This window comes from Cyprinus carpio, chromosome B21, assembly GCF_018340385.1.
Source record: "Cyprinus carpio isolate SPL01 chromosome B21, ASM1834038v1, whole genome shotgun sequence".
In the NCBI taxonomy this organism is placed as follows: domain Eukaryota; kingdom Metazoa; phylum Chordata; class Actinopteri; order Cypriniformes; family Cyprinidae; genus Cyprinus; species Cyprinus carpio.
The window spans coordinates 11,927,310-11,940,961 of NC_056617.1; the positions used below are offsets into that span (position 1 = coordinate 11,927,310).

A 13,652-nucleotide genomic window follows, 5' to 3' on the forward strand; every position below is an offset into this window, starting at 1 on the left:
GGAATAAGGGGGAATAAGCGCCACTTTAATTTACAGCCCGCAAATGTTGTAACTACATGGAATAAGGGAGAACAAGTTGGACTTAAACACAGAACAAGTGTATATTTGCACAGTAATTACAGAGAAAACTATTGCACTAGTTTTAATTTAATCGTTTGATCGCCGAATTAAACCCTCTACTTTTTTTACTTTTTTTTGCGCTATAAAAACATCACAGTATACATCCACTGAAATACAGCTGTTTGCAGAAAAAAAATACATGATACAATATTATTGTATCATATATTTTTTTCTGCAAACAGCTGAGAAGTAGTAAGCTTATTATAAACTAGACTGAACCTTGATGGTATATCATGCAAAGTTATTTGGTGATATTGGTGTTTGGAAGTTTGCTGGTGTGACTCAGCTGAGATCAACGAATATGCTTTCATAAGGTAAGTAGACTTATAAAAATCATAGCAGAAACTCATTAACTCATTTCACTAGATGTCCAGTTTTGTTATTCAGTAATGAGAAACAGAATGGTTAAAAAATACCTAGACCTATAATAAAATAGCCATATAAAATTATAAAAAGTATATTGTCTTTCTGAATCACTCCCAAACATAATATTTTTTAGGCCATACATACCACGTAATATTAGAAAAGGTACTTAGTATAAATGATTTGTAATTTTACAGGTTGTTACCCCTTTATTCCCCAAACATTGCATATTATTCCCCGACTCCGAGGTACTGAATAGGTACAAGTTACACTGTAACTTCAGTTTACTTGCACAGTTATTTGCAGGGTGCATATCTGGTTGTTACCTCATTATTACCCAAATTTAACATTGTTCCCCTATACCTAAACGTACGTTCTTTATAGATACACTATAATTACAGAAATGTACACCGTAAATTCAGTATACTTACGTAGTTCTTTGCGGGCTGTAATCTAAAGCATTACTGAAATATCAAACTACATAAGGTGAACTTGCATACGGTGAAGATTGTTTCCAAATTAACAGATGTTTGGTTTCTTTTCTTCCTTGAAAACTAGATGCAAAAAAAAAAAAAAAAAACCTTTACCAGCAGCTTGTCTCTTCTTCCATATGATGAGTGCAGTTATGATGAGAACAGCCCCACACATGAACACCAGCACACCGATCACTACAGACAGACTGAAGAATCGTGGGTCAGATTCATCCACATCTGAAAAGTTTTGAGATGAGTGATATTTGAGAATAAACTATTGAAACAAACAGGTAAATCTGTTTTCATGTTATTTATTTTTTACTAAATTTAACAATTGTTGTCCCTGTACTCAAAATATTTGTACCAAATGTAATGTCCAGTTTGTTGTCCAGATTGAGGTGCTTCATTGTGCAGTTGTATATATGTTCTTCACGTAGCTTTTCTTCACTGATCACCAAACTCTTCCTCATCTGGTAAGTTCCATCTCCATTAGGCAGAATCTCTCCTCCTGTGATCTGATCATCATCCACAGGCTGACCATCTCTGAACAGGGTCAGGTTAATGTGACGGGGGTAAAAACCTGCCAGACAGCTGATCTGAAGCCCTTGAGAGTCTGGGAGCATCTTCCTCATAAGTCTGACTCTGGGTTTCACTACAAAGAAGATTGAAAAGTGTTACTGTTTGTTAACCCTTGTGTTAATTGCATCAGTCATTCAGTTATGATAATCATGATTAATAAGCATTCAAAAGCATTTAATCTGGTCCATATTTGTTGATAATGTTCTTTTTGTATTTGAATTATACTGAGGTTAATCAGGTTGACTCACTCACCTTTTCTCATCACATTGTTCTTTTCCATGTTCAGGTACCTCCGCAAGGTTTTAATGCAAATAGGATGAAAAACATTTTCAGAAATTAACTTTGCATAAAGCTGTTCTACTTGGTCAAATGTTACCCATAGCAGTTTATTCTGTATTTCCCTTTTTTCCATGTCAAAGGTGAACTCCCCAACGTTTTGTCCATCGAACGCATCCCGTAAATGAAGTGGACCTGGTTTATCATTGTTCAACAATTCACATCCAGCAAGTCTCTGAGTAACATGTACACCTGTAGATGAATGGAACATGTAGTTTTTACCACTTCTATGTCAAAAGGTTTATATGCTGTGTGCATAAACAAGTAAGAGTTACATTTGTTTTGTAATGTATTGTGTGGCATTATCAGTTTGTTGCTTCGACTAACCTGTGTGATTTAAGTGATCATAATAATGGAATACCAAATATTTCAGGTTGTTATATTGAAAACGAAATACAGTTTCAGCATCGCTTTGCTCTTCATCATAATTTACGTGAGAGCGATAGATGGGTTTCCATGTGTTTGAGTCATAATATCCTATTTGCACATCATCCAACATCAGCACAACACTGAACTCAGGAAATGGTGTTTGTCCAGCTATATATGTTGCCAAAATCACTAGTGAGTGAGAATCTGTGGACACACAAGTACAAAAACATATAATATTAGTGTAGCCTGAATTTATACCACTACATATACAACTATACATTCCTGATCACACCAAAAGAAACAGAGTTGTCCAATAGAAATACAATAAATTAACTATTTTTTGTTGTTGTTGCTTTTCATTTTGCTTTATCAGACGTTTTAAATCACTGACATTTGATTTACTGATTAATTTCCTCTTATCAAACTGCTGTCATGTTGATGGATTTTTGGTTGCATTTCTTTCAGTTTCTGTTCTCTTGTGGTCTGTTGCTTGAAGTTATCTGAACCCAAACCAAACCGATTTAATTCATATCATAGTTTCCATAGTTCCATAGTTTCCCTTTGATTTACAGCTGTCTCTCATTCATTAGCCTCATTATTCCACCCTGCTGGTGATAAAGGCATGAACAAGTTTCTCCAAGTCTTGGCTGGAAACAAAACATCTTATTCTTGCAATGTTTTTTAAATGATAGTATGCTGATTTAGTTACTGCTTTGACATGACTACTGAAAGTAAGGTCTATCTCCAGAATCACACCAAGATTCCTGACTTGATTTTTAGTTGTTTGACCCCTAGAGTCAAGGTATGCATTCACCTTGAAAACTTCATCTTTGTTTCCAAATGCAATGACTTCAGTTTTTTCCTTGTTTAACTGAAGAAAGTTCTGGCACATCCAACTATTAATTTCATCAATGCATTGGCAGAGGGAGTCAATGGGGCTGTAGTCATTTGGAGATAAGGCTAGGTAAATCTGGGTATCATCAGCATAGCTGTGATAGGCAATTTGGTTCTTTCTCATTATTTGACTTGTGGAAGCATATACAGCCTGAACAAGAGTGGTGCAAGAATTAAGCCTTGTGGGACTCCACATGTCATGGACGTCCACTTAGACTTATGCTCTCCTAGACTCACATAATAACCTCTCCCTTCTAAGTATGACCTGAACCATTTGAGTACCATCCCAGAAAGCCCGACCCAGTTTTCCAGTCTCTCTAGTAGTATGTTATGATCGACACAAGCATATACAGGCTGAACAAGAGTGGTGCAAGAATTGAGCCTTGTGGGACTCCACATGTCATGGACGTCCACAAAGACTTATGCTCTCCTAGACTCACATAATAACCTCTCCCTTCTAAGTATGACCTGAACCATTTGAGTACCATCCCAGAAAGCCCGACCCAGTTTTCCAGTCTCTCTAGTAGTATGTTATGATCGACACTGTCAAATGCAGCACTGAGATCTAGCAATACCAGCGCCGATATTTTGCCAGAGTCACAATTTAAGCGAAAATCATTTATTATCTTAATGAATGCTGTCTCTGTGCTGTGATGCAGTCGGAAACCAGATTGAAAATTGTCCAGGTATCCATTTGAGTTTAAGTATTTGTTCAGCTGAATAAAACTACTTTTTCTATAATTTTGCCTATAAAAGGAAGATTAGATATTGGTCTATAGTTGCTCAAAATGGTGTTATCAAGATTGCTCTTTTTTCAGGAAGGGGTTTAACAACTGCAGTTTTCAGGGAGTTTGGAAATGTCCCAGAAAGAAGTGAGGCATTCACCACTTCTAAGAGATCTGCTTCTAAACAGTTAAGCACACTTTTGAAAAAAGATGTGGGAAATGTGTCAAGATAGCAGGTTGACGATTTTAGGTGCTGCACTGTGTCTTCCAAAATTTTGCTATCAATTGCTTCAAAAATAGACATAGGGCCCTATCTTGCACCCAGCGCAATTGACTTTGTACACCGACGCATGTGTCATTCCTATTTTGCACCCGCGCAAAGCGCACTTTTCCCTCCACAGAAGCACGTCGCTAAACTAGTGAATGAACTTGCGCTCCCTGGGCGGTTCAGCGCAAAAAAGGAGGCGTGTTCCGGCGCAAACAGTCCCTGGTGCTATTTTGCTGTGCCATTAAAAACAATTGCGCCACTGACCAGAAAAAACCTAGTCTAAAGTCAGTGGCGCGTTGCGCGTTGTTCATTATGCTATTTTAAGGGCGCATGCTTGACCATAATGTATAGCGTGCACAACGCGCATACACTTTGCTCATGTAATCTACACAGATGCAACAGTTATCTTTGCAAATCATAAATTGTTACACTAAAAAAATATTAACACATGAGATGACGGAAATCATTGTGGTGTGCCACGAAGATGTGAAAAAATAGGCATAAATCTAGCTTACAAATTATTCAGGCTAATTGTAGTAATTAAGGATCAGACCTGTTTGCCCAATAGTGGCAAGACATATATGTACATAATCAGTCTCCTCGGCTGTGAACCGCTCCTGGCGTGCGCCTGGTAAATACGCCATAATAATAGCAATCCATAATGGAACTTGCGCACCTGCTTTTAAAGGGAATATTGGATGATGCTCTGATTGGTTTATTTCACGTTACGCCCAAACCACACCTATGAATAATGAAGCTACTTCAGACCAACCCATTTTAGATTTGCGCCGGGCGCAAGAGGCATTTATCTCGCCGGGAAAATAGCAACAGCGCCGAGACCCGCCCACAAAGTTACTTGCGCTTCGCGCTTTGACACTTGCGTTTCAGATCGTTAAAATAGGGCCCATAGTATCTTTTTGATATTGAATCTGTCTGACCTCTGCATTACTTGAGGATGTGCTAATCACCTTCCTGATATTGATGATCTTCTCAGAAAAGAAGGAAGCAAACTCATTGCATTTGCTGTCTGAGAGCATTTCACTGAGAATCTGACTTGGGGGGGTTTGTTAGTCTCTCAACAGTGGCAAAAAGAGTATGAGTGTTGTTTAACTTACTGTTTATAAGGTTTGAGAAGAAATTCTGTCTAGCTGTGGCTAGATTCACATTAAAAGCATGAAGGCTGTCTTTATAGATGCTATAGTGAATTTCAACTTTCGTCTTCCGCCACATCCGCTCAGCTTTTCTGCATTGTCTTTTCAAAGTCTGAACTGCTGTCGATCTTCTCCAAACTGATTTCTGTCTGTTTGTTTTCTTACTGACTATTATTGGAGCAATATCATCAATAACATTCTTAACTTTTGAGTTAAAGGAATCAAGGAGAAGATCAACAGAGTCTACAGAAATGCTTGGTGTTAAAGATATAGCCTCCATTAAAAAGGAAAATTGTGTTCTCGTTTATGCATCTCTTTCTGACAGAGACGGATCTAGATTCAGTGGTAGCAGAGATCAATATATCAAAGAAAATACAGAAGTGATCAGATAGTGCTACGTCCTTAATAACAATGGATGAAATGTTTAGACCCCTACTGATGATTAAGTCTAGAGTGTGTCCACTATTGTGTGTGGGTCCATGCACATGCTGAATCAAGTCAAAAGTGTTTAGAACTGTTATAATTTCTTTTGTAGTTTTGTTTTCTGCATTGTCTATGTGAATATTAAAATCCCCTGCAATAACAAAATAGTCAAACTCTGAGGAAATCATGCAGCAGATTGAGGGTTTGGGCCCTGGCGTTGTGGCAGTGGTCGGAGAGCTCTCACAGGAGCAGGGCTCACAGGCTTTGGTGGTTGGGTGGCCCGCCATTTTTTTGTTGATATCTGAGGGCTTGCAGCGAATGAGTGAGAGAGTTTAGTCCCAGCATACACCAATTCCTCCATTTTCTGTGAGAAGCACAGAAGTGGAGATGCTGGAGAGAGGGATAATGTGTCCGGTGAGAGGGGCTGTGTCTCTGGTGGCTGTAATATGTTGTTCTGGCTTCCCTGGCTGTTTTCCAGAAAGTCGTCCTTGGGTGCTGAGTCTTGTAGCTGTTTTGGTACATCACAGTCTGTCTGTGAGGAGCTCTGTGGGCAGGGCTCAGCCGGGATAGTGTCCGTCCGCAGTGCTTGTTTTGGCTGCATGGTGTTATCAGTGTCCTTGTGGGATATGTCAACCACATGATGACTCGGACCCGGTGTGTGTGTGCTGAATGGATTGACACACTCTGCTGAAGGATGACGGAGGGAGAAGTAGATATTGTCCTTAAGAACTCTAGCACCAAGTTTGTTTGGGTGGAGGCCATCCGGTTTAAACAGTTGTCTATGGCCCCAGAAAAGATTGAAGTTGTCGATGAAATTCACACCTTTTATACTGCAAGATCTTTGTAACCATGTGTTCAGCCCAAGCATCCCTGAAAACATATTTGTTCCCCTTGCTGGGAGTGGTCCACTGATGAACGACTGAACTTTGAGTCTTTGAAGTGTTTCAAAGAGTTCACTGAAGTCCATCTTAAGGAATTCTGACTGCTCTTTCCGAATATCATTCTTCCCCACATGTATGATGATTCGATTTGCAGTCTTGTGCTTCATTAGAATGTTCCGAAGTTCCTTGTTCACATCAGAGACGGTTGCTTGAGGAAGGCAGCATGTTGTGTTGTAGTCCTGCTACTGATGTTTCTGATAATAGAGTCACCCACTATCAGAGTCCTGGACTCGGCTGCACTCTGAGCTGAATGCCGCTGTCTGCTCGACCTTGAGCGCCCATTAGTAGCGGTGTTAGCTGCTGGCTGATCCAATCCATGTTTAATCACATTTGGGGATTCCTCACCCGCAGTTCATTAATGCTTCAAATCTGTTCTCAAGATGTATATGGGGAGGTAGAATACCAGTATTTACAAGCCTTGTCATAGTCGAATCTGGGGTAGAGGAAGCTTCGGCAGCAATACGAGAAACCCGTGACAATCTGATGTCTTGTGTTCCTTTGGGTCTCGCTCCCTGTGTTGTGCCATTGATTAGTGTGGCGATCAGTTTCGGCTTGTTCCTCTACACTTGGTATAAACTGTTGAGATTCAGAAGATTCATGGGACTCACTGGCTGTATGCTGAGGGGGTCTATATCGACGGTCTGCTGTGTGTTCCGCCCGTTTTGGAAGTCCAGCAAGTAACTTTGTTTCAAGAATCACAATCCTTTGTAGAAATTTGCAGCAGTTCATGCAGCAAGTAGATCCAACAGGAGGCCTTTTTTCTCTCTTCTGTTTGAATGTAGGCAGTTGTTATCCCGTCTCCGGAATGTAAGCTGCTGGCAGTGGGAGGCAAAGTCTTCTTTTTGTAGTATTATTCCAGTCCCAAAGAGTTTTTAGTTTAAGTGTTTGTGCCATGTGTTGATCTGCTGAAGTAAAAATCTTAGAAAAATCTGAGAAAAGTACAGAAATAAGAAGCAAAGTGCAGAGCAGTAAGCTAGAACGTCCGAACGGTAGCAAATCCGGAAGTCAAACTGACCACGCCACATCAATTTGGTAACAGGGCCACCTATTGGTCAAGAGTAATAAACCATTCATTAATCTTTAATCATGAAATTTCCAAAAATGCTAATAACTTTTGCTTGCATTAGCCTATTGTGATGAAACTTCTTTCAAAATACTCATTGGGTCATGCCAACAACATAGATAGCAATTATGCCACAGTAAGCCGGCCTTCCTGTCTGCCATTTTGATTTATGTTGAAAACCTACTTTTTCAAACTCCTCAAACGTTGGTCCAATTTTCATCTAGATCGAGTCAGATCATCTTCAGGCTGTGCTGGCAAAACTTTATGGATTTTGTATCGATAAACAAAACCGTTTTCGTACAGCACCACTACGGTGCCAAAATCACTCTGAGGCTGTATCTCTGCAAAGCTTTGACATAATGACAACAAACCTTGTATGTTCCATTGTAACCTCACACAAAACACACCAAAATGATTTGATTACAGCACCACCTGTTGGTCAAATGTGATAACCCATTTATTATTTATTTTAGGTTGTATTTATGATTTTTCAGCCATTTCAACTACAATCATTCAAAAACAGCCTTAATTACTCATTATTGCAGTTGGTCTGATGCTACATGCCATGCTTTGCTCCTCATTTTGCCTCTGCTGGGCTTGGCCCTGTACTATCAAAACACTTAGCCACCCTCTTTTTTTTTTTTTTTTGCAAAAGATGGATAAAAAGGAATACTGCAATGTTTTTTTTAATAAATAATTTATCCACTATCATATTCATGCACTTCATTATTTTTTTTTAAATTCATGTGCCCTCGAAATCTTTATTCAAAAACATTATCCTCCCCTCCCCCTCAAAACAAACTCATCTTCTCTTCTGGTCATGAGCTACGTCACAAGGGCTTGATGTGAGGGCTAAATGCTGGGGGAAAAAAAGCTGAAGTTGATGCTTCACTTTATAGAAATCCAGTGCTGACACAAGCCAGGGGCAAGTATAATATCTGTAAATGTTGAAAGGACATTAGGATATTACCCACAACATTACTCTTAGGACATTGCAAACTTTTTTTTTTTTTTTTTTTTTATGAATATGACTTCACCTGATGGAGGACACACTCAGTCATTCAGGCAGTCTCTCTCTCTCTCGCGCGCGAGAAGGGCCTAACAAGGCATGTTTTGTGCAATTGATTGTCCTTGTCATCATCTTCCTCAATAAATAAAAAATTTCATCATGCTAGAGTGTCACCAGTGGAGAGAAATCCCCTCACAACTAACTGCAAACTGGCATTCAGATCTGCCTCCATTTTGTTAGCAACGCCCCAACTTCCAATGATCAAATCAATTCCCGAAGGACGAATCCAAGTCCTGCCCTCTCATTTCAGATGCTGTTTCACTCGGATAGACGTCACCGTAGAGAAAAAAAAGACAATCGCTACTTCCGTTTCATGCCAACTTCAATGGTATGGTTCACAAAAATGAAATTAGTCATAATGTACCCAGGTTTGTTCTAAAACCTGCATAAAGTTCTTTCTTCTTTTGATCAAAATAAGATACTTTGAAGAATGTCTCTCAACTAAACAGCTGATGGTTTTAACTTCCATAGTAAGGTAAAAAAAATAATAATAATAATTCATTGGGCATCAGAAAAACTGTTTGGTTACCCGCATTATTTAAAGTATCTTCTTTTATGTTCAACAGAAGAGAGAAATTATTACAGGTCTAGAACAACTTGTGGTTTTTTTAAAAGATGACAACATTTTTCATTTTTGGGTGAACTGTCACTTTAAGTCAGACAGTCCACCATGAAAAAACTGAAATGCCTCTCAGCAAACTGCAGGTTTATCGTTAGTTAATGTACAGACATGTTGATAACTTTGCCATTCAGCGCTACTTTTGGAGAGTTTGTGGTCAAAGGGCAGATATGAGCTTGTAGATGTTTAAAACCGCACAGGTTTGTTTACCACATGCTGCTCTTGTGTGAAAGGGCTTTAGCGGGGCATGTTCTGGAGAATCCGTCGCTATGGAAACAAAGACGCCAAAATCACATGCAAATGAGCTTCTCTAATAGCCTACTTATTATTAAATTAATTAATTTAGAATTGCTATTAGTATTATAAACAGTAAATACTTATTTGTTTATTCAAATATGTGTTGGCCTTTGTAAAATATGGGAAATATTATTTTATCTTAAAGGGATATTCCACCCCAAAATGAAAATTTTGTCACTAATCACTTACCCTCATGTCGTTCCAAACCTGTAAAAGCTCTGTTCATCTTCGGAACACAATTTATACTATTCTACACCATTACACTATTCTAACAATGCTTTTCATACTTTCCTGGACCTTGACCATGTTACTTACTTGGCAGTCTATGGGACAGTCACAAGGCCTCCAGGTTTTCATCCAAAATATCTTAAATTGTGTTCCGAAGACAAACAACGCTTTTATGAGTTTGGAACAACTTGGGGGTAAGTGATTAATGACAAAATTTTCATTTTGCTGTGGAGTAACCCTTTAAATACAGGCAGGGCCGTAGCTGGGGTTTGAGGGTCCCTGGTGCAGGTTTTGACCAGTGGGCCCGTTTTTAAATTCTTTAAATATCACAAATAAACAAATGAAACAATGTCTTCACTGTATAAATTAAACATTATTTAAAATGAATACTAGGGCTGCACGATATTGGAAAAAAATTACATTACGATATTCCCAGACCAAGGCTGCATCTCATTGCTAGTTTTACTTGATCTTAGTGCTGCGTTCGACACCATAGATCACGACATACTCATAGATAGATTACAAAACTATATACAGGTACCGGTATCCAAGGGCAGGCTTTAAGATGGTTTAGATCCTTCTTGTCTGTTCGATTTTGTTTTTTTTATTTGGGTGTGGTGTCATTTATCACTAGTTTATTATGGGTTGAAATATGGAGTGCAACATGTTGACCCCTTGGTAATATCATTAGAAAATACGGGATTAGTTTCCACTGTTATGCTGATGATACTCAACTATATATATCAACAAGACCACGATGAAACTTCAAAATTATCTAAGCCAACAGAGTGTGTTAAACAATGTAAAAAGATTGGATGACCAATAATTTTCTCCTATTAAATTCAAATAAGACAGAGATATTTACTTTTTGGACCAAAAAACATTACACAGAATCTTGTAGATTATGATTTGCAATTAGACGGATGTACTGTTACTTCCTCTACAGTCAAAAATCTGGGTGTAATATTAGACAGTAACTTGTCTTTTGAAAATCATATTTCCCATGTTACAAAAACAGCATTTTTCCATCTTAGAAACATTGCCCAAGCTACGAAACATGTTACCTGTTCCTGATGCAGAAAAGCTAGTTCATGCATTCATGACCTCTAGACTGGACTATTGTAATGCACTTCTAGGTGGTTTGTCCTGCATCCTCAATAAACAAGCTACAGGTAGTCCAAATGCAGCGGCTAGAGTCCTTACCAGAGTCAAGAAAATATGATCATATTACCCCAATTTTTACAGTCTCTGCACTGGCTACCTATTAGGTGGTTCTGTATCATTTACACAAATATTATTACTTACTTATAAGGCCCTTAATGGTTTGCTCCTGCATACCTAACTAGACTTCTACCACGCTACAATCCATCACGCTCCCCTAAGGTCATGCCCAAAACGCTGGACTTTTGATAGTACCTAGGATAGCCGGCAAGTCCACTACGAACGGAGGTGAGAGCTTTTTATCGCATTTGGCCCCAAACTCTGGAATACGCCTTCCTGATATGTTCAGGGTTCAAAACACACTTCCTTTGTTTAAATCTAGATTAAAAAACTCACCTTTTTGGCCAAGCATTCAAATAATGCATTTTTCATAATTTTGGACTGCAGTTATATCTGATGCAAATGCGCATTCTTTATTCTTTAGCTTGGGATTAAACTATTCAATTTTACTTGGCTGAACACCGCAGCAGCTACGCTAATGGCTTATGTCTCTATTTGTTTCTCTGTTTTGCCACTAGGATTTACACACCGGAGCTCCAGTCTGGATCCAGAACACCTGAGAAGAGATGATGCCAGCCCTCAGAGGACCTCAGATGATGCAACGTGCCAGAGACAACATACAGAACTACCCACATTTTGCTATACGTTTGATTGGCGATATTTGCTTTTAATCGTCTGTTTGTTACACGGCTTTTTTTATTTGATTTTTCTGAACATTTCTGACATATACACATAAACTGATCAGTCACCACTGATAAGCTACTACGTAAGCCTTGTCGAAACTTTAATTTTCTGTGGCGACCAAGTTGCCATCCTTGGCAATTATTGTGTATCGTATTTCTGTAAAAAGCGCTAATAACAAAATATAAATTGTAATTGATCCCCCAAGCCTGCTATCAAACAACTTTGCAGGCTGTGAGCCAGGTTCCGTTGGCAAGTGACGCATGTTGCCACTAGTACTGAAAAGTCTCTCTGATGGCGATCTTGGTCCACAGGAATACACAGGTATTTTGCGGGCAATCCCGCCCTCCTGGCGAGACGAGGAAAAATTAGTTTGTTGTTACTTTCCACCAAGTGCAAGCTTGCCCTCCCCCTCTTTGTTCTATGGAGGGTGTTAGCAGGTAGGTGTTTATGAACTGCTTCCAAAGCTTCCCAGACACATCTACCTTTAGGGTCAGAGAGGAATCACCCTTTGCTGAAGATTTCACTCTGTTTCTCGTAGAGAGGAAGCTTGCCCCAAAGACTTCTTTGCTGTTTCTTGCTGGGGTGCACTGGTAACGTTGGGCTCCTCCGACAGTGCGCTACAGTGCTGCAGCTTTGCCCTAGCTTGATTTCTCCTGGCAGTTCCATCATTCTGTGATGCCACTCTGTTTGCCTTAACTCGTGCGGTCTTCGCTGTCTGCACTGATGTAAGTCGGATCTTGAACTATCTGGGGGTCCAAAAAGTGCTCTCGGTGAAATATCTCAGCAGCTTTCTGAGTATCAATCATCTTCATTATTTCTCTGTTGAGGTTAGTCCTGCATCTTCTTCTTTATTTTCTTGGTCAGGTCTGTGTCTCTTCCTCTCGCATTTTCCATTAGTGAAGTGTGTTGAGTTAAGCGCTGAAGAAACATGTGGCTTTACAAAGATGACATTGACGTATCATCCCCTGAAAGATGCATCAGCGTACAAATCCAGCACTTGGGCCCAGTGACTTGCTTACAGATTCCAGGACATCTATATCTTGCCAGGTTGGAATTAGACACCATGCCCGCAGGCTTCTTTTCTGCAGACCGGACCTGAGTTAAAGCCCGCTGCTGTTTCTAATATCCTGCTGATCATCATCTGTCGGGAACCCCATCTGTTTGGCATTCTGCGATGAGATGGTAGATCGAGTTCCTCTTGGACTTTTGTCATGGGCATCGCTGGTGCCTTCCAGGCTGTGAGAGAAGGGCTCACACCAGCTTCTTGCAGACTCCTATCATGCATCGATCAATGCAGGGCATCTCATTTTCACTGGGCTCATTTTCCTAAGCGGTTAGAAAACAAACAAAACATCTGCGAACTGTTAATTATTGAAAGCACACTGTTTTTATTTTAACCAATAAATGAAGATCTCTCTTTTCCAAACGTTGATAAACGCCAATATACTTTTCCGTCGTTTAAAATGTACTGCAAGATGCAGTTTCTTTCCCAAACCCCAATAAGCCGCCGAACTTATTTTTAGCCTAAACACGAATCAGTGAACATTCTATGCAATCCAATATCTTGAGGCCACGAGTTAGTATCTTGAGGCCACGAGTTAGTATCTTGAGGCCACGAGTTACTATCTTGAGGCCACGAGTTAGTATCTTGAGCCACGAGTTAGTCTTCTTGAGGCACTACGATTTCTACCAAATTTTTTTTTTGACTAAGTGGGCACCAGAGGGGCTCAGTAGAAAGAGATCCTCAAATGTGCTCATCAAAACTATTTTTTTTGCCACTGATCATAATAAGTTAAATGTTAAATTAAATGTTAGTGTCTGTTATTTTT

At 39.5% G+C, this 13,652-nt stretch overlaps 1 protein-coding gene across 1 annotated transcript in view; it reads right to left on the minus strand.

The window, feature by feature from the left end:
- The window catches only part of LOC109080817 (BOLA class I histocompatibility antigen, alpha chain BL3-7-like), a 28,843-nt gene extending 15,735 nt beyond the window's left edge, over positions 1-13,108 (minus strand). Inside the window, exons 1-5 of the mRNA XM_042747865.1 lie at positions 12,919-13,108; positions 2,199-2,444; positions 1,788-2,063; positions 1,321-1,608; positions 1,071-1,193 (exon numbers count right to left, since the gene is read on the minus strand). Coding sequence (XP_042603799.1) covers positions 1,071-1,193; positions 1,321-1,608; positions 1,788-2,063; positions 2,199-2,444; positions 12,919-13,108 — 1,123 coding nt within the window. The remainder of the gene's footprint in view (positions 1-1,070; positions 1,194-1,320; positions 1,609-1,787; positions 2,064-2,198; positions 2,445-12,918) is intronic.
- Positions 13,109-13,652: the final 544 nt, after the last annotated feature.